The sequence below is a fragment of the Zonotrichia leucophrys genome, chromosome 11, assembly GCF_028769735.1.
Source record: "Zonotrichia leucophrys gambelii isolate GWCS_2022_RI chromosome 11, RI_Zleu_2.0, whole genome shotgun sequence".
In the NCBI taxonomy this organism is placed as follows: domain Eukaryota; kingdom Metazoa; phylum Chordata; class Aves; order Passeriformes; family Passerellidae; genus Zonotrichia; species Zonotrichia leucophrys.
In genome coordinates this window covers 14,377,021-14,398,626 of record NC_088181.1, presented here as the reverse complement: position 1 = coordinate 14,398,626, position 21,606 = coordinate 14,377,021, and the positions used below count along the sequence as shown (strand labels likewise).

Below are 21,606 nucleotides of genomic sequence, written 5' to 3'. Positions count from 1 at the left end.
GAGCAGTTCAGCTTTTTGTGGGAGGATTATGGATTGCTCCCCAGTCCTGCAGCTGGCAGCAATGGGATGAATATTACTGTGAAGATTTTATCCCCTCTGGATCCCCATGGTGAGTTTGCCCTGGTGCAAGAGGCTTTTACTACCACAGTGTTATCAAACACTCTTACCAAACACAGATCTGCTTGGTCTGCAACCCAGGGAGTGCCAGGGGCACAAACCCCTGGCTGTCACTGGCAGCCCTGGAAAAAGGAAATGCTGAGCACCTGGGCAATGGCAATCCCTCCCTGCCCTCCTTGCAGGACAGGCCTCAAGTTCGAGGTGAGGCAGTGGCGTGTCCTGTGTTTGCTCCGCAGCTCCTGCAGGCACAGTCCTGCTGCCACTGGAGCTGCCACTCTGCCTTTCCCACAAGGAAACTCCTCTCTAAAATGCCACACAAGTGACAGCACAAGAATCATAGTCAGGCATTGGAAATTTCAAGGCAGTTCAATAAATTCAGCTAACAAAGGTTCCTTTACCAAGTCATCTTACTGGCTCACTTGAAAAACAAGCATTTTGCAACAGAAAAATAACAATTTGCTGTAAAAAAGCTTCTTAAGAGGAAGCTCACCTGGATAAGAAAAGTGAAGTAATTATGCATTTAAAAAAATCTGATATATTTTAAATAAAGCTAATACATTTTAAACAAATCTTGGAACTAGGGAACACAACATTCCAGTATGATTTATTTTGATTTTCCACTGCTTGATTCACCTTTTTTTCAGAGAGGCCTGGGGCAAACCAAAGCAATTTACATTGAATGCCACACACTGTCCCACTGTCCATCTACCAGATCTTGCCCTGGCTGCCCAGAGATAACTGTGGTTTACTTTCTTGTGGCACCAAGTAAAATGCAGCAGCAGCCTGGGACTGGCTGCCTGCACGTTCTGCTGTGGGCTTTGGCACCAGCTGAGGGTGTCTGAAAAATAACTGATTTCAATTTTATTTTGTTTGTACTGCATCTTTTCTCAAGGCATGGAAGGGATGCAGCCATCAAGCCTTCTCAGGGACATTCAGGACACAGGGAAAGGCACACACATCTGTAAAAACTTTATTTCAAAATCTTTTTATTCAACTGTTATTCAGCAATATACAATACAGTTTATAAACAAATGTCTTACCTTGTTTCCAATCTTCATTTAAAAATAAATATTATTGACAGTGAATATTAATTATGGTAAGATGTACCTTTTTAATGTCTCCAAAAGAAATAATTTAATTAAAAAAGAAAAAGGAAATCCAAAAAAACCTAAACACAATAATCTACTAAAAATATTTCCTTTCTTAGGAAGGGTTTGACCCAACATCTTTACATATTGTCATAAAGATAACTGCTCAACAGTTCGTGCAAAATGAAGAGTCAGAGGGAAGGTTTAGAAAAGAAAAAAATATTACATTAAAACAGAGAAATCATAAGTGCCATGCACAGAGCAGGGCTTTACACCATCGAGTCTGGAAACTAGATGCATTATTCTATGTGGTTTACTTTCTTGTGGCATCCCCAAAAATATGTTTTTCCCCCCATGTAGAATTTATCATGCTTCTTTCAGTCTCTTTCTGTCCATCTTTAAAACAGTAGGGATTTCTTTGTCAGGGGTTGTGTTTGTTATTAAATAGGTTCCTTTCTGTTTGGCTGAGGAGGAGTGGAGGGAGCAGTCCGTCAGTGGTTTACTAATAAATGTACAAGCTTATGCAGTATTAACAGGGACATGTATAGGAGTGGGTCTGTAGCATAAATAGGTCCTGTACCTAGAAGAGAAAGAGACAAGGGAGAGAAGGAGATTTGATTTTTTTATCTTTTCCAATATAGAAGATTAAATGCAAAAGAGAAATATAGGAAGATTCATTTTTATCACTTCAGTGCCAGGGGTCAGAAGCTTAATTTTAATAGTAAAACAGCATCCTCAAGCTATTCAACTCAAATAGCTTTTTCCTCTCCCTCCCAAATCTGACTCCACTGAGGTCATTTCATTATGTGCTACTAATGGTATGCCTAAACTTGGCTTCAGCCAAGTTACCAGCAATTGAGATTTCTATAAATACCCCATAATCTGGTATATAGTTTCTTGAGAAATGACAGGTATCAACCACCCATTACTTTAGAGGGAAATGACAAATGCTGCGTCTGTACTTCTTGATTAACAGGACATGAACCCATTCCATTTGGAATGGGAACAGCAAGACCTTGACATCTTCTTTACCTTTTATGGGAAAGAGCAGAATTTTAAATTAAAAATGTGCTCAGGAGCTATAGAAAAACAGAGGTCAGGTGTGGAACACATCTGTTCCTGTCAGCCTGTCCCAAGGAGAGCAGTGAGCTCACTCATGGGGCAGGACACTGAGAAAACTGCTCCCAGCAACCAGGGGCAGCCACAGCCGCCAAGGCTGTCCCTGCCTCACACCGCTGCTCACCAGGATACTCCCTCAGATCTTCTATTTTCTAGCAAGGTGTGCTGAAAAGATACAAAAAGGTGAGCACACATTTGCTGTGTGCACCGTGGTGTGGCTCCTCTCTCTGGCATGGGAGGGCTGAGCCGTGGGGCCAAGGTCTCATGGCCATGCTCAGCCAAGAGAGCAGGGGACACAGGCATGAGGCTCTGCTGTCACCTCTGAAATGGCCATTGCTGTGCTGCTGGCAAGGGCACAGGCAGAGGAGGCAGAGGCAAAAGTAAAGGCAAAGGCAAAAGCAAAGGCAAAAGCAAAGGCAAAAGGCAAAACAAGCCCTTTCCCTGGAGCAGCCCCATTCCCTGGATCAGCCCCATTCCCTGGAGCAGCCCCATTCCTTGGAACAGCCCCATTCCCTGGAGCAGCCCCATTCCCTGGAGCAGCCCCTGCCACTGCTGCAGTGTAGGCCAGGGTTGCCTGGCACTCCCTGAGCCCAGCTCAGCCCATACAGACAAGGCCAGGCTGGGCCACAGCAGCTGCCTGGCCCAAATGCCCCTGGGGACACCTTCCTGAGCCACAGAGGACCAGCTGTGCAACTTCACCAGCATGGGATGGATGTGGGACAAAAGCAGGAGTCCACTGGGAATCTGCCCTGCAGCTGAAGTGCAGAGGGACAGCTGGGGAGAGAGCTCCTCTCTGCTGAGCACCCAACCTACAGGAGTGACCAATGCCCAAAACACTGAGTGCCACCCACACTGTGAGAGACACTTTGCAAAGCATGAAAAATTTAAAAATAAGTTTTCTGTATCTCTGGAAAAGTAATCAGGGCACTTCTGTTTACGAAACTCTCTTCAGGCACGGTAATGTGAATACTTTAGTCTTGGTCTCTAGGACATGTGAGTGTCTCCCAGCTGTGGCATGATCAAAGGAAATGCCTCAAACAGTGCCTGAGCAAAGCACTGCTCTTGGGCTCACTGCTCCAGCTGCCTTGTAATCTACACACACCTCACCAGCAATGCTGGAGCACGATTACCCACATCAAAACCAGAACACAGCAATGTGCTGTGCAATTGAGGAACTCAGGAAATGTCCCCACAGTGCTATCTCACAGACACCCAGACTGTGTGCTGATTATTTTGTTATTAAGGTTTTAATTAAATCCCTGCATGCACAAACACGTGCTCAGGACTGCCTGCACAGTGACAGCAAGGTATTAAGATGAACACAGGATTTTTGTTTTGAAAACTGAAAAATCATTATTAACAAACACAATTAACTCCAGCAGTTGAAGGAGATAGTTGTAACTCATTGCAAAAAGACACTAGGAGCATGTGCAGGGATGTCCTCTCTTCTGGGACAAGGCACAGCTGCAAGGCCAGCCCAGGACAGTCCCCATGGGCTGTCACTGTCCCCTGAGCCTGGGGATGGCATGGGCAACCCAGCAGCAGCCAACACTCCTGGCAGCTGCACACAGCTCAGTGGTGCCACATTCGTGCCAATTCCACACCTGCCCAGCACTGCAGGGAAGAGCTGGCCTTGGATATTTATTGAGATCAAACCTGAGGGTGCTGAGAAGCCATTCCTTCCCTTCTAGGGAAAGAACCCATTCTTCTCTTCTGAGAACCCATTCTTTCCTTGCTTTCAATGAACAGGGCTCGAGTCTGAGATGCTGCCAGCTGATCAGACAGCGAGATGTGCTTTCGTGAGGGGGAATTCCCCTGGAAACACAGAGAAACTCAACCTGGAGAAATGGGCTCTTGAGGCTCAAGTGTCCTCACCACTGTGATGCTGAAGGGCTGCCAGGAACAGCAGCTGAGGATGGTTTCTGCTTTGAAGGGAAAGCAGCATTATTAGTCACAGCTCCTTTCAGCACCTGTGTGCCTGCCTACCAAAATCATTCCTATGTAGGTTTTACCTTTATGTACTGGTTTTAGTTTAAATTTCAATGCAGAACTGTGAATTGAACAGTCCAAGTTTTGTCTTTTCCTACTGTAGAAACTGCTGTTGCTTTTAACCTATATTCTCCATCTTCTCTGATGGCAGAATGTGAGTTCAGACTCTGTTAACAGAAACTCAACAGTTAAATGAAACATATTTTAAGAAAACTATTTGAAAGTGATTATTCTTACTGAACACCACATACAAGCTTCCTTTTTCATACTGACTCAGTGCTGTTCTGCTCTAAGACTTCAGGCAGTACTGGACACACAGAACTTCAGAATTCTCCTCCCTCTAAATATAAGCAGACCAGAAAAAGAATTTCAACAACAACCTGAACTTAGTGTCCTCAATTCTGCTGTTACTGCAGTGGTGGAAGTCTTGACTTTTAGTTAATAAATTGCTACATCTGTAAATATAAGCAAACAAAATGTGGGCTTGAGCATGAGGCTCTGGACACATGATTGACCCAGGTGTGAGAACAGAGAATTCTTATCCAGACCCCCTAAATCAGGAGTACACAGTTACTTGCAAACTACAGACACTTGGGAGAAAACATTTCACCGATATTTGGAATATTCATTTGATGTTCTGTTATTGCAAGCTTATTTATCACTATACAGACTTACAACTTTGCTTTTAAAATATTTATATGCTCATGGCCAAAAGGGAAAGTCTACCACCATGCAGAACAAGAACAATTTGTTCTCTTTGTGTATGGTGATTTGCTCTCTGGCATCATTCATCCTTTTTTGCAATTTATGACATAATAGTGCTTTACTGTAATTTTCTATTTAATATTTTTTATGCCAGAATTAATCACAGTTTGACTTAAAGCAGTTCAATCAAAAACAAACATTAATTAACCAAGTGACTTGTGGCATCCAGAAAAAATAGGGATGATTCTTTTGCAAGCTATATTTAACCAATGGTCAAAACCCACAGTTTCCTGCAGTCACCTATTTTTCTTACTAGAAAGAATCTGAGAAGTCCTTTGATGTCTCTTTCTGAGATGGTGGTAAAATGCAGTGGCCCATATAATAAAAAGCTGAAAGACATCAGTAGCCTATTTTCCTTGAAAGATGAGATAACACCTAAAATCTGACTGCCTATTGATGATGGAGCTGGGCCCTGGCTGGCAGTGTCACGAGACATTTCTCTGTAGTGCTTTTATGCAGTGACCTGTTAGCCTTGGCCTATTTCCTTACAGAACAATGCCCAATTAAAGCCCTCAAACCTGGCATTTCATTAAGAGGTGGCCATATAGATTGATCTGTTCTATCAGTCCAGAAAATTTAGACTGCATTTGATACATGTTCTTGTCCTGGTATCTATGCAAAAAATGGAGTTTTACATGGGCTGCTAGTCAAGGATCATTACAAACAATAACCTCCTAGATAAAACAGATTCTCACTCACTGACATACATTTGGAGCACTTGCATTGAATTAAATTTCCCCAACTTCAGACCTAAGAGCTTCTTAGAAGTTTTTAATTGAAATTACTAAAGTCACTATAGACTTACTGAACCAAAGAGATAATAAGCTACACCCCATTAGAACTATTCCACAGTTTGAGACAAGATCTTGTAAACTTCTACACCCTTCCACTCTTAAGTACTTCCAGCACAATCCAAACATCGCCTTTTTGGTTTTTTTTTTACCTTTTGTTTTGTACCTAATGTCTTAAAATTCCCACTCTTCCCCAGGAGATAATTCTCCAGGATGCTGTGCAGAAGTGCATGCAGAGCCTGTGCTGATTTTGCAGACCCTCCCAGCTCAGCCCTGAGCCCTGCATGGAGCAGGAGGTGTTGTTGTTCAAAGCAGCATTGGTACCACAGAAAAACCACTGAGCTGTGGTGTCCCCACAGCTCCTGGCTTTTGGTGGCTGTGGATCATCCTGCCAGGCACAGCCACAGACAGCTCCTCAGATGCCTTTTGGTGGAGCTAATTTCAGCAGCGCTGACTTCCCACATATTTATGAGCAACTGCACGGGCTCTGCTTGCCACTGAACCTGCCTAGAAGGCACGATGGCAAAATTAGTTTTCTATCCACTACAGTTTTTATTTATGATTTGCCGAGTTTTGGAACAGCTTTCCATAACTCATCTCAAGAAAATGCCTCACAGAAGTCAGCATATGTTTTTATTTCTACACAACCATGCAGGTAGAAGCTTGTGATTCTGCTTTGTTCCTTCATCCATGACATCAAGGTTTTTAAGGTCAGGAGTAAATCATCTCACACAGCCAGGTGAAACTACCAGCATTGCCCTCCACACCTTTCATGATAATGCCCACATTTCACTTCCTTATCCACACCACAACCTCAAACTCTCCAGGAAGCTGAAAGCAATTTCACTGGCCAGAAGACACTGACCAGAGTTTTGCAAAACTCATCATTTTAAGTCTTCTCAAATACACCTGAGTTTCACTGTTTCTCTACTTTCTCTCTCAAAATATCCACTGCAATATTCAGGCCTATATTTAGAGGTGAATTGCCAAAACCCCACATTACAAGAGTTACTGAAAGCCTCCTGTCCTGGTTTTGGAAACTCAACAGGTTTTAATATTTTAAATGAGATTCCATTTGCATTTGGAGTATTTAGCAGTCCTGAAAAGAGGACACTAAATTACATTAATTTACTTGCCCACACCTGTATCTATTTATGTGCTTGGCTAAACTCACCTGAAAACAATGAGGTAAGGCAGAATTTAAGGCTTGATAACTCTACAGAAGCCACATACAGGGCAGCACAGTATGAACAGGCAGAAAAATAATGTGTATTTGAGGAAAAAGCCAATTCCTTGTTGAAGGAATTAAGCCTGGTCCTTAATTTTGACTGTTCTTGATTTGACAACTCAAAAAGCTCACCTAGGACAGAAGACTGGTGTTTTAGTGGTTTGCTGTTTTAGACTTTAGTGTTTTAGCATGGTGCAGTAAGGCTACAGATTAGAAAACAAATAAATTGGTTGGAAATGAGAGAGAGGTGTAGTCATGCAAGGAAATGATGCAGAAATAAAAGTTTGGTTCTGATAAGAAGCTGAGAGAAGAAAAACATTCCTTCTGCAGTATTGATTTTCTGAAGCACTGCAGTGCTCTGCTGGAATTCAGTGTGTGAGTGCCTGTGGGACAGGACAGAGGCAGTGGTACAGGAGCTGGGGATGTGCTTCTTAAGGCACCTGCAGCTATTGAGGTGCATTTTGATCTCAACAGAGCTCATTTTAGCTGAGACTCATTAAGGCCAAATTTTCCTTAAAATGCTAGTGCTGACAATCCCTGCCAAACATGCTGATGGTACACAGAGCAGCCAAGTGCTCTGTGATCCTCTGCAGAGGCTCTTCCCTCTCCTGGATCATAAGGACATCATTAGACATAAGGCACAGGATTAAATGGACAATTGGTCTGACCCATTCCACAGCTGCTGCAGCTCTGCAAGGCACAACACTTTTGTTTCAACAGCTATCACAAACAGGAATTGTTGAACTAGTGATGAATGCAGGGAAATCCATATCTGCTATGCAGCAAGAAATTATCCTATATTTATACACAAATACTTCTGGTGTTAGGTTCCCAGAGAAATAAGCAGTTTCATTGCCAAGACACTGGCAAAAAACTATCTCCCACTAAAGTTACAAGAAATGGGGGTAACACAATATGGGAAATATTTTCCCTCAATCTCCTCATTTCCCTTCTGTGGTAGCCAGAAGTGTACAGAACAACCATAAGTTGTATAAGTTCTGATCCATTAGCGTATTGGAGCTAATTGTCCAATTACAGCTTTAGCTTATGAAGTCCAATCCTTCTTGTTTTCTCTCTTTGGTCTACTGTTGTTTGTGCTCTTGGGTCTGAGATTGGGATCATTTGTCTTTGGTCCCCAGCTAGAGAGGGAATTGTTTTGTCTCCCTGCTCTGTGCACAGAGCTCACCATCCCCTAATAGGAAGCCCAGACCCTCACACTAAAGCAGCACAGAATCTGAAAAATATAAAAGCTTACCAAAGCCTCCCTCTGCTTCTTCAACCACTGCACGTGCCTGTGAACACCACTGAGGGCAGGCAGTGCCCACTGACAGCCCAGCAGCTGAGCTGGGGGAGCCAGGCCTTGGGGGCTGCTCCTGGGATCTCTTCTACACCAGAGAGAGCCACACAAACCACCCAACCACACCAAATCTCCACTTGGGAGAAATTAAAGAGTAACTTCAAGACAACAGCAGGAGTAATTTATAACAAGCTCCAAAAGGAAACACTGCTCCAGACGGCGTCAATGGAGAACAGAAATGCACCCTGAATGCTTAAAATGAGTAATTCATTCCATATAGATTATACAGTTCAAATACTTTCTATTGGTGTGCATTTAAATAAGCCAGTAACTTTCCTCTTTTAAGACCTGCAGCTGGTCTCTACTTTGTATTACCCTCACATAAACAGATTTCTGCTTTGGTTTCTGTGGGATGATCTCTCCTTGCCAAACATCTTATTAAGACACTTAAACCATGCAATTATGAATTTGTCTTAATTTCCAGAATTTTCTGCTGTTCCATGATCTAAAATTAACTTAACAAAACCAAGAACCATTACTTCATTCCCTGAAAGTTGAATAATGAGACAGACAAAATTCTTTGTAATGAAATTTGGTGGAAAATGAATTTAAATTAAAATACAGAGAAAAATAAATAACTGCATGAGTGGTAGCTCGGGTGGTGAATAAGCAGCCAGTCCTACACTTCCTTCTTCTGTACTATTATGTGAGCAATTCTAGAGCATATCCATACACCTAAGTAGCAAAAGCAGAACTCAAACTGCTCAGATCACAAGGTAATGAAAAATACTGGGAGCTGGTTTCAGCTACTGAGTTTTGAAGCAAGTTTGGGGCATATTCTCAGGGTTTTCATTATAAGTAGGAGGACTAAAAAGTCATATTGCAGAAAAGCAGGCAAGCTAGATATGGTCACACAATTCCATAGGGACTTTATGAAAAAACTGACAATGAGTCCCACTGGACTGAAACACAGATTTCATATCCTGTAATTGATACAAGTTGTAAATATTTGCAACCCAGAAATAGACGATGACCCTGTGGCTCTTACTTCACTGTTTTTAGAGTATTTTTTACTTGATCAGGATTAGGAACAAGCTGCCAATGTAGTTGTAATTATCACTCCAATCAGAATTACTAAACTTAAGCAGATGCAAGAGCAGATTAAGGATTTTTTTTAAATAACCCTATCCTGTCCATACTTAAAAAACCAGAGCTAAGTGCATTAGCAGAATGCATGATGACACACGAGAAATGGCTGTACTGAGAGCATGTGCCTGGAAAAAAAGCAGAGCTTGTGATTTCAATAAAAAGGGATCATCTTTTTGCTGTAAACAAACAGCAGCATTTTGGGACTGACCCACAAATACAGAGACCCTCCAAATATTTGCAATGACTGATATTTGCTAGATGTTAACTGAAGTTAACTAGACTCTGCCGTGCCCTAGGTGTAAGGGGGGCCAAGCTTTGCAGAATAAGGCAGCAAGGGATTATTTGACAAAACTGTGGACATGGGATATTCTTCAGTACCCTTTGTACGTGTGAAATCTCCAGCTCCTCGGTGTGAGAGGGATTCAGATTAGCATGCCAATATTAAAATTATAAAGCAGTAAACTATTTCTAATTATGTCAGTTTGATGAATTTTACCCATAGAATCACAGAATGAATGGGTGAGGCTGGAAAAGAGCTGTAAGATGACCAAGCCCAGCCATGAGCTCAGCACCATGCTGTGCACCACCAACCCATGAGCTCAGGTGCTACATTGCCACATCTCCTGAACACCAGCAGCAGCATGGCAAAAAAATGGGTGTAGAAGACAATGTCCATGAGGGAGCTCCCTTTGGAAGTCAGAGCCTCTCCCTGCTCACACAGGGATGTCCTGCTCCTGGTGCCTCAGGTCTTAGCTTTTATGTTTTTCAGATTCTGTGCTGCTTTAGTGTGTGGCTTTGTATTAGGGGATGGTGAGCTCTGTGCACAGAGCAGGGAGACAAAACAATTCCCTCTCTAGCTGGGCACCAAGGACAACTGATCCAGATCTCAAGCCCAAGAGCACAAACAACAGTAGACCAAAGAGAGAAAACAAGAAGTATTGGACTTCATAAGCTAAAGCTGTAATTGGACAATTAGCTCCAATACGCTAATGGATCCGAACTTATAAAAGTGAGAGACCCCGTGACCACTCGTCCATTTTGTGGCCGTTTTGGGTTGTGCTGCACAAGTAGATCTATTGAGATCTCTTAATTAATCTGTACTTTATTGTTTGGCTCTGTGCAGTCTCTGTTCCAGGTGAGCCTTCCCTCCCAGCAGGGCAGGGTGGGAGCAGCTGCTGAGGGCAGTGCTTGTGCTCCTTGCTCAGGGAACACAGCTCCTGCTGCAGCCCAGCACAGCTCGTGCTGGCTCACACAGACCCCTCTGCTGAGCACGGCGCTGCTCTGCCAAACTGCTCTTCTTTCCAGCTAATAAAATTGCCTCCCAGCTGATAACAGCCTAGCAATATAAAGTGCTTGGTTGTTAGCTGCTGTTGTGACAAATAATACCATTCTGCTGACAACCCCATTTTTTCCAATACAAACCTACTTGAACTGTTTATTATTGACATATGGGACTGCTCTACCATTATCTAATTTTAAAAAACACATAGTAAACAGCAATAGTGAGCCTGACAGCATTCTTACTGCTTTAGCAAAGCTAAATCAAAATCCAAAGCAACTTCCTTTTATTGCCAGCACAGTCCTGTCAGGCTCTCTTAAGTGAAAAGGAAACACCTACACAGGACTACTGTAAGATTCATTTCCTGGCAGAGGCTACTTTGTGTTTTCTTCCCAGCTACAGCCCACACTGCTAAAAACCTTCTCAAAACCAGTACCAGATATGTCTGGGCATTTCTTTGTGCCACCACTGCTGAGTTTTAAACTGTTAGGGACCTATATAAATCGACAGCACAGTTCAAGTAGTTTATACATCAATTAGTTTATACGTCGGTAAAGCTGCACCGTTATAGCCCAGGTGGGGAGTGAGTAACAATTACTGCGTCTCATAAAAGATACAAAGTTAGCTGGTGCTGCAAACTAAGACTCTGCTTTGCAAAGTATATATTGAAATAATGTAAAAGAACCAGCACTACATATGTATTCCTGCCCCAAATGCTGTTTGCTCATGCAAAAACACATGTGAGTGCACCGAGCCTTTCCTCATATAAATTTCTAATTCTCACTCACTAGTGAATCAATCTTATATAGAAATCTAGAGCAGTGTTAGATACAGCTTCAATATTCACTAAAAAGACCTGTAATACCCCCTTCATTGTGTTTAGTAATATTTTTAAAGGTTTTTTCATCTGTAACTTAAAGATTTCAAAGAAATTCAAATAATATTTGGATTTCTTCAAGGGCACTGAACAGGCTGGAGTAGAATAGGTTAGTACAGTTTTGTCTGTCCTCTGGGGAACAAGCAAGAACTGCTGAAAGGAGGTTACTCAAATAAATTGCATTTCCACAGTACAAAAACACCCAGGCACAGCTTGTTTCTGCCCTAGATAATGAGGTGACACAGTACAGCAGTTAGTGCTTTTGTCCACTTCGAGAATTAATCCACATTACACAGACACAAAAGAAGATATTTGACCTCACTTGTCCCCAAAGCAGTCTAATTTGCCTAGATATTAAAGTGCTAGTGATGTGTATTTAATGAGAATTCTTTTTGCATGTTTATTATCCAGTGACATTTAGGAGGTCAGCCTGATAATTCAGTTATGGCCTCTGTCTTGCTACTTTATTTAATGTAAAGGAAAATGTGACGTGACCCAGGTTGCATTTAACTACAAGGAACATCAGAATTGAGCTCATACATGGTCTCATAAAAAGCACAGGAGAAGTGGAGTAGACCCAGACATTGCTGAGTGGGAAAGGCAGGGAGCCTGGGCTGAACAGCCTCACAGACTTTCCTTCCTTGCTATTCCATGCAATGTTCATCTATCAAACATAAACGAGCTCCACAGGCTTGGCTCCAACAGGCAGAGAGTCATTAAAGCCCTGACAAAGGCAGGAGAGCCCTGAACTCAAACCTTACCCCAGAGTTAGTCCAAAGCCAAGCACAGAGTGCCCCTGACCAGCCAATATAGCCCTGTGCTCCTCCTGCGCTGTCTGAGCTGCACAGACAGGTTTCTTGCTTGCCAGTGCCCCACAGAGATCTGAGCATCCACAGTCTCCATGTGCCTGCAGCTGAGCTGGCTGTGCCTGCCCTGCCCTGCTCAGCACCACGGGCTGCAGGGCTGGCACTGCTGCACAGCTCCTCCTGCCTCACACATGAAAGGCTTTCAGGAGGGCAGGGACAGGCATGGAGGGAAGGTTTGTGTTCTTCCTTGCCATGACCACCTCATCTGTGCATAGCACATGAGCCTGTGTTCCTCCTAGAGCCTCGTGTTTCACACTCCCATCTTTGTTTATTTTATTTAAAGCTTTCACTCCTGAGCTTTGAGGCTGGAGATCAAACAAATAAAAGGGAATTTGGAAGCTGCAATGTCTGATCTACATTCTGCAAAGAAGTTAAACTAAAAATTGCCCCCAAGCCAATACACAGGCACTCATTTTGGAGACCATTTGGTAGGATATAATACAGTCAATTTCCCTCCCAGGAGGTCAGGATGGAGATCCTTGTTTATTACTGCACCATCAGATGACAAAGTTAGTCTCACCACTAAGGCACTGGACTTAAATTTAGAAGATCTGAAATTAAGTTTCCATATTTAATTTCACAGCTGTCACACAACACAACAAAGTCAGTTATTGTTCTTGTGTCACTTATCTGTCTCTCTCCTCTCTTGGACTACAAACTGCCTGAGACAGAGATGCTGTGTGATCACTTAGTGATGCTCTGCATCCCCCCTGCTCTGCCCAGTAAAACCAGAGCATTTCCAAACAATAACAACTTGCACACTTTCACTAGCTCACCCTCATTTTTCTCCTACACTGTAAGATTCCATTTGTGTACAAGCATTTAAACTAAAAGCTCAATATTATTTCATTTAGAACCACAGGGATGACTGCTTCTCTGAGAGGGTTAAAAATGTTCTTGCCAGGAGATCTTTGTCTCCTCACAGCCCAAATCCCATTTTCCAGGCTTCCATGAGACCACAGCACCAAGTTTTTAAATGGTTGTTTAAACATCACAGATAAATTTCTGTTTAAGTAGCTAATATTTGTGGCATATTGGTCAATTTTCCAGTCATACTGGATCTATTGCTTTATATACCACAATGCTGACACAGACTTCAGGCAAATACCATTTCTGATAGTGTTCAAAACAATGGATTTTCTATTTATACCCAGTTTGTCAGATGAGACTCTCTGCTCTTTAAATAATCTCAGTAACAGACACATTTATCCTGATAAATTCATGTTTCAGTTCACTCAGAAGCTGTAAAGAATCACACTTTTCCATGGTGCATGGCTGGGGCAGCAGCTGAAGTCAACAAGAGCCCTGCAGGCACATCCCAATGGAGCATTTGATCTATAATCATGTTTATTGGAATCCAAGTACATAGAGGCCCTCTCTTACCACACTGAAAGAATTGGGAAGATTTCTATTGCAAGGAAAACAGGATTAGAGGCCACTTCATGCAGGACACTGTAGCTAGTGCCACGCCATCAGCTCTCAGGGAGAGCTCTCCAGTGTCTTAAATGAGGATGTTTCTTAATCACTGATAGCAAATCCATTGTTCAACCACATTTCTGCCTTTATGCAGAGGAAATATCCCTGTGAACAGTGAAAAGATTCAGAAATGCTAAGTACTGTAAATGTATCAGACTATTCAATTATTACACACAGATTTGGTGCAAGCACTTATCTGTATGTGTTATGGAGCTCAAAATAGGATAATGAGGCATGTGTACTACAGTGCTGTGCAGATATAACTCATGCAGCATCACAAGGTTGGGTCCTGCAGTCCAAACACCACATGAACAAAGATTTGGTTGGATTTGTTGGCCCTGCTGGGTGGAAAACCAGTTACAACACTGCCTTGGGGGTGGACTCAAAACAGGGATTCTAGTTCCCAGAAGTAAATAAAGAGAAAAACCCCATTTCCTATAAAGCAACTGCATTCTTTAAGGAGAACAATAATTACTGCAGCTCACTGTAGCTCTAAAGAACACCACTTTAACATACAAATGGGAAACTCAGAAGGTTTAAGATGTCATTTTCTTTTAGGACATTTGGGAGAAAGTTTAGTGCTTCTCCAACCTGAGTGGCAGCACTGGAGACCCCAGTCTTCCTTTCCTCCTGCAAGCCCTCACCACACTGACTGCCATGATAATATTTTACCCAGGTTTCTATGCAACATTCATGTCTAGGGAAGACTTCTTGCCTCTACTGAGGCTGTCTCAGCTCCAGACCAAATCCCTGTCCCAGACAGTCTTTCTAAAGCACCCAGGAGATGGGGACTAGCACAGCAGCAATCTGCTTCACAGAAGCAACCAAAGACACATCTTGTGGTAACAACACTCAGGCAGTTCTGGCCCAGAAAACACCTGAATCAGGAATTTTTGAGGGTCAAATCCCTCAGGTACAAGTTTCCAAAGCCATGCTGTGATTGATGTTCTATTGATTCATAATTACAAGCAGCTCCAAACAACACAGGTACAGAAATTACAACAAACCGGGAGAATCCTGTAATCCAGGGAGATCTTGATTCAAGCAGAGTGAAAAGGCATTATTTCTAAAGAGGACCATACCAAAATACATGAATAATTACCTCCCTTTTTTGGGGACAAAAGCAGGGGCTGGTTCACCTTGTGAAGTCAGTACAGGAACAGGAACAGTCTGACCTGGCTTTCTCCACATCGGAGCTGCCACGGAGTGGCACTGTTCACAGAGACCTGCGTGCCCAGCAGGGAGCTCACAGCAGATTTTTGTTTAGCCAGTTTTGTAGCCCTCAGTCTCCACCTGGAGACCCCCACTAGATGTTTTTCTGTATTCTGCTGCCCTTTTCACTGATTTAAATCATTCCATTGCCTCCACTGCTGGCCACAACACTACCAGTTTATTTTCAGATTTTAATGCAGCCTAGAAACAATGCACAAGTGCCATATCCCAAACCACAGACATGTAAAAAATCAGGACAGACAGCAGTTTAGCTGATCTGGGCAGGAGGTCTTGCCCTCACAGGCATATGTGACATGCTGTCTTGGCAGCACAGGCTCACATCCATCTGTTGACGTGGAACTGAGCCCGCTGCACTCCCACCGTCCTGGTTTAGTTCATAGGCACCGCATGAGCTCTGGGTTCAGCAGGCAGGGTGCACAGTGCTGCAAGTCCTAAAGCCAGCCTCTACTGTCAGCATGGAAAGCACTGCAGGAATTCACACAGTCACAGAGTGGAAACACGAGAACAAGCCCCAGCCCTGGGGTCCCAGGAGAAAAGCAGATATTTCCAAACAAAAAATGATAGATCATGAGCCTCTGGTTTAATTTCTTATGGTCAGTGGATTCAGCAAAAGCTAAATGAACTTCTTTAAATGCCCAAAAGCACCTGTAGTTAGATCTCAGGAACTGTCACCTTATCTACCACTAGACAGCAATGAATAACCAGCTCAGTCTTGGGAATGATAAGGAGTAAAATCTAACTTTCACATGCGTTTCTACAGAAGAAAGAAACTAAATTATTCAGAAAACAGGAAAAGGTAGTAGCCAGATAAAACACAGCACCTGTAAAGCACCAGCAGGTCACAGTGACCCATATAAAAATGATTTCCATTACTGTGAGCCAAAACCTGCAACTGCTTGCCCAGGAAGTGTGAAGAGGTATCAGGAAGAAGTGTGAACTTCCCTGCGTGAAGATTATGAACCTGCGTCAGAAGAGGCTCAGCAGAGAGGGGAGCTCAGGGCCTTCCCTGCACAGTTAGTGGCACAAAACTGTTCCCCTTTTCCACAGATAACTTGGCAGGGACATTTGTTCAACACCAGCTAAGTGACAGCGGCTGAGGGGAGAGCTGAAGCCCAGCCAGAGCAGCACCACACCTCTGAAGCTTGAAACACTTTTGCAATGCAGATTTAAGACTGTGTTCTTCATCCCAGACATTCCTGTCATTGGATAAATAAAGGTTTATAACTGCCTTCTCTGGCAAACCACAGTATGGTAATGTGGCATTAATAACTTAATACAGTATTAACTGATAGACAATCAGTATTAGCATGATGTTTACATTTGGAAAACATTATAGAGCACTGTATCTCCAACTCTTATCCTGCCATTAATTCAGATGTGGAGCTCATTACACAGCAATTGACATTTCCCTTCTGAATCTGCATCCTGCTCTGCACAGGCCTCGCATCTGCTTGGGACAACCAGCCCTGTAAGCCACTCACCGATCTAAATTCTCTGCAAATCTGAATTCTCTGCAGAACATCCATGGTGTTTTGCTCACTTGAGGCTGTAGCTAATGTTTCAAACACTGTACCCCAAAAGCTGCAAGGGGGTTCTGAACGTGGGGCCTCCCACTGCACCCACCAAAGGGATGCAGGTCCCAGCCTCGTACTCGGACCCATCTCTCCAACCCCGTGCCTGTGTTCACTCCTGTCCAGGAGCAAGGCACAGTCCTAAGCGCCTTTGGGACACCCTAAGCGCACTTTGCCAACAGCCTCGGGTGCGATTGCTCAGTTTCAGCATCACAGCGAGAGTCCCCCACGGCAGCGGGGTCACCGTGCCCGTCCCGCAAGGGCTGGCAGTGCCGGGGCAGTGCCATGCGGGAACGGGGTGTCTCCCGTGCCATCCTACCTGACCCGTGCTGCTGGCGGAGGATGGCGGCCTGCCCGGGCGGCGGCGATGCCGAGGAGGCTGCGGCGGCGGCGGCCGTCGATGCGGTGGCGGCGGCGGTGGCGCTGGTGGCGGTGCCGCCCGGGGCGGGGGCCGGCGGCGGCGGCGGGCGCTTGGCGGGCCCGGGCGGGGCCGTGGGGCGGGCGGCGGGGCCGTGGCGGCGCGGGGCGGCCCCGCTCTGGATGTGCGACACGGCCTCGGCCGCCTGCACGTCGGGCGGGGCGAAGCGGGACAGGACGCGCAGCAGCGCCTGAGCCTTGTGCTCCTGCGTCTCGTCGTCGCTGTAGTCCGACACGCGGCACTGGTAGACGCCCTCGTCCTGCCGCCGCACGCCCGACAGGCGCAGCCGGTGCGAGATGTCATTGCCCTGGACGCGGACCGTCTGCAAGAGAGCGCACGGCCGGCACGGCCTCAGCACGGGCCCAGCGCCTGCCCTCTGCTGCCGGAGCAGGAGCCGGGCTGGCTCCCCCAGAGCAGCGGACAGAGCCGGGCTGGCTCCCCCAGAGCAGCGGACAGAGCCCCGCACCCCGCTGCCCAAGCCTCACCTCGCGGGGGCTACCCATAACCAGCCCTGTCCCCATCGTCCCCGCGCCATCTCCCCGCTGTCACCGCCAGCGCTCCGCCACCCGCCCTCGCGGGGGCTCTGTCGCCCCCCGGCCCTCACGGACCGCCCCGAACCCCCCCGGGGAAAGCGCAGCCCCCGCCCGCTGCAGCGAGCCGAGCGAGCCCGGCTGGTGGCAGGGCCCCCTTTCCTGTGCCCTCTCCTGTCCCCTCTCCTGTCCCGAGCGCTCAGCACCGCGGAGAGGGGCAGCGGCTCCCGGGCTCATCGCAGGGACACGGGCGGGTGTCCTGCGGGACAGCCAGGGAACGGGGCCGCCTCAGGCCACTGGGGGTTGCAGAAGGCCGGGGGAAAAACGCAAGATTCTCCTCTGATTTGGCCCACAGCCCTTTTCCAACGTGGCTAAGGAAGGGCCACCTCCTCTGGATTTGCGAGGAGTGAGACGTGACTGCAAAAGCAGCAACAGATGGTAACAGCGTCTTGAGCCGCGGCACAGTGAGGAGGGGAAACGTGCCACACTCCCGCCGTGCTGCAGGAGCGCGGCTGCCACCGAGACCAGCTGCATTCGTGTGTCAGGAAAGGAGGGGGGCATGCAGTAAATCCCACACCCGTGGGAGGAGGGCTGTGCACCCATCTCGAGCTGCACTTACGCTGATTTTAGTTGCATCCTTATTTGCTACCTAAAAGAACAGGAAAAAAAGGGCAATTAGACTCAGCACTGCCAGCACATCAACAGGATGCTCATATTCCCACCCCCGTGGAAGGACAGGACATGGATAGATGCAACTTTCTCAGCTTGCCATTCACACAGCCTGTGTGGCTCAGGGCAGTTCCCCAGGTGATGGGGAAGGCAGCAAAGCAGTGCTCAGCCAGGGGGAGTGTTTGGGTAAAGTTCTCATGCTGCCCCACAGAAGCGCTGCCTTCCCCAAGGGTGAGAACAGCAGCCAAAGAAATGCTTGTTGCATGCTCTGCTGCTCACAGTCACTGACAAACACTGGGGAAGACGCTTCACCAGCAGCACAGCAGGGAAGGGCTTGGGCAAGCTGGATGCTGCATGGCTCAGGGCAGAGCTTCAGTCCTGAAACACCCTGGGAGCAGGTGTCACGCAGCACATTTCATATCTGGTTATGTTTTTTGTCTCCAGCCAACCACTGTAAACCTAAGTGATGCCTCAGACCTCACTGATACGCCTCTCAGGGAGACGGTCATCATTCTCCAGGCTTGCTCTGTCATCATTTATTGTAAAAGCAGCTCACAGTTTTTATATAAGGTTAAAGAAGACATTTAAATCCAAGCGATTTATTTCCCAGTCTGACAACTGACTTACACTTTCCCCAGCTAGGCGGCATCGCATTAGCTCAGTGTCTATATGCTTTGCATCTCTATTTGAGCTCTGCAGGAAAACAAGCGTGCCACAGAGAGGGAGCTGGCACAGGCACAGAGGCTGCCACGGGCCACCCTGCTGGCACAGAGGACAGGGCTGGAGGGGATGACATGTCCTACACAGTAGGGCAGCACAGCCTCAAATCCTGCTTTACCCCACTCCTTGCACAGCCCCGTTTGGCACCTGCAAGTTGTCTTTGCTCTGGTGGGGAGGTGCAGAATGAACTGGCTTATGCTGGGGAAATGCAGCTGAAAAATTCAGACTAAAGCCTGCCCTCAGACCAAGCAGCGTTCTAGGGGGAGGGCAAAAGGCACACAGGATTTAACTCTGCTTCATGCATTTTAATGGCTATATCTGGCTGAAAACATTTTGCTGAGCTTCAGATATGGACACCAGTCTGGACGTGGACAAGTAACTGTCCCTTTGTAGATGCAGACTGGTACCACATTAATGTACCAACAGAGAGGTTTATCCCTCATGCCTTTCTCTGCACTATCAGTGAGCAGAGGCTCTCCCACCTTTTACAGTGATTCCTAGCTCAGTCCACAGAAGCATTGGTTTTGGCTTGTCCACACTTCATACAACAGCTTTTCTTGGGACCTCATTGCTGATTTTGCAGTGGAACATTTATCATTTTCTGTTTACAGTCCCTCATGGTGCATGCCCTGTACTCCTGCCTTCCTCAAAGGGCCTGGGCATGTTGATGCTACCTACTGGTGGCTGGCACTGGGCAGAGGAAGCACCCTGGGAATGCTGAGTTTATTCTGATCGCTGCCTAAGCATGTTGCATTTGATGAAGAGATACATCTCCATAGCAATGTATTACCTTGCTCCTGCTGCCGGGGACACTGATGGCTAATTCGTGTGCAAGTTCTCTGGCTGGCTCTTTAAGGTACCACCACTGGATTTCCAAGGAGTAAGAGGTGGATCCGCTGGCTCGGAAAGCACAAGGCATCTCAATATCATCTCCCTCCCTAACAGTCACATCTTTGGGAACTTCAGTAAAGGTAGCTGGGAGGGGAAGATAGAGTTACAAGGGCTGGTTAACGAGAGAGATTAAAAGGCAAGATCAGTCTAACGTGAGCTGTTTCAGCTCGATAGCTGAGCGCTGACCGCGGCACAGGTTTCCTGGAGCCCACAGGGTGAGCAGAGCATCCAGGACTGCGCACCGGGGCAGGGCCGAGCCGGCCCCGTCACCCTGCACCCGCGGCTTCAGCGGAAAGTTTGAAGAAGACTCAACCCCCCACGGTCCTTCTAAGAAAGCCCTCGGGTTGATACAGGCCACCGGTGTGGCAGCGTCCCCTCCCGCCGAGGGCGCGGGGACTGTCCCGGGCTGCGCGCCCGCCGCGCCCCGCTCCGTTCCGCTGCGCGCTGCCGGCAGCTGCGGCCCAACAACAGAGCCACCTTGTTCTGCCACAGCCAGAGCCAGAGCCGGAGCCAGAGCCCGCCCGGGCAGCTCCCTGCCCCCAGCCCCGCGCTGGGAACAGGCCGGGCCTGGAGCGAGGGGCGGCTGCAGCTCGGATGCGGCCCCGCAGCCCCGACGGCCCCGCCGGCAAGTTGTGCCCGGAGCGGCCGAAGTTCCCCACTCACCGGTGACAATGAACAGCAGAGGAGCGTTGAACATCAGGTAACAAAGGGTGCAGAACAGCCCCCGACTTTCCATCGCATCTATGTGGGCTGCGGGCGGGGACCTGGCTGGGGGCGCAGCCGGGCACGCCTCAATCCATCGCACACAGCGGGCCGGGGCAGGGCTCCTTCCCAAAAAGCCAAAGCCTCTCGGCTAACCTCGCTTTGCGGAGAAGCAAATATAAAATCCACAGCCGGCTGCTCAAACTCGCTGGCAGGTGGAAGCGACGTTTCTGGGAATGCAGCAACAAAATCGCGTCCCGCTCCTTCTCTCCGCCGCGGGCGGGATTCAACTGCCCTGCGCTGCCTGGGGGCTCCCGCAGCCCGGGAGCGAGGAGGCGACGCCGGGCGCCTCTCCGAGCCCCATCCCACGATGGTCGCCGCGATGTCCAGCGAGGCGGTGGCGGGGACGAGCCTCCCCTCCCTGGAGCGCCCGGGCAGCGCCCGCCGTGCGCCCGTCGCGGGCTCTGCCCCTGCGCGGGGAGGCGGCGGCGGCAGCCCCAGCCCCAGCCCGAGCCCGCCTCTCCCCGCCCGCCCGGCCGCTGGATCTCGGGGATGCGATGGATGGATGGATGCGCGGCCCCGGCCGCAGCTGCCCCGCGGGCCCGGCCCCCGCCCGGCCCCGCACCGCCCCTCGCTCCAGGCCCCGCCCGGCGCCGCCCCGGACCCGCCCCGGGACCGCTGGGGCTCGCTGGCAGCCCGGCCCTGGCACCGCTCTAACCCGGCCCCACGGAGCCGCTGGGGCTCGCTGGCAGCCCGGCCCTGGCACCGCTCTAACCCGGCCCCACGGAGCCGCTGGGGCTCGCTGGCAGCCCGGCCCGCTCCGCTCCGCTC

At 47.5% G+C, this 21,606-nt stretch overlaps 1 protein-coding gene across 1 annotated transcript; it reads right to left on the bottom strand.

The window, feature by feature from the left end:
* Positions 1 to 1,099: 1,099 nt before the first annotated feature.
* VSTM2B (V-set and transmembrane domain containing 2B) lies at positions 1,100 to 21,369 on the bottom strand. Its single transcript, XM_064723068.1, has 5 exons — positions 20,737 to 21,369; positions 19,973 to 20,157; positions 18,413 to 18,442; positions 17,165 to 17,585; positions 1,100 to 1,785 (listed from the first exon to the last, which is right to left on the bottom strand). The coding sequence occupies exons 1-5, from the start codon at positions 20,807 to 20,809 to the stop codon at positions 1,697 to 1,699; spliced, it is 798 nt and encodes a 265-aa protein (XP_064579138.1). The 5' UTR covers positions 20,810 to 21,369; the 3' UTR covers positions 1,100 to 1,696.
* Between the last annotated feature and the right edge of the window lie 237 nt (positions 21,370 to 21,606).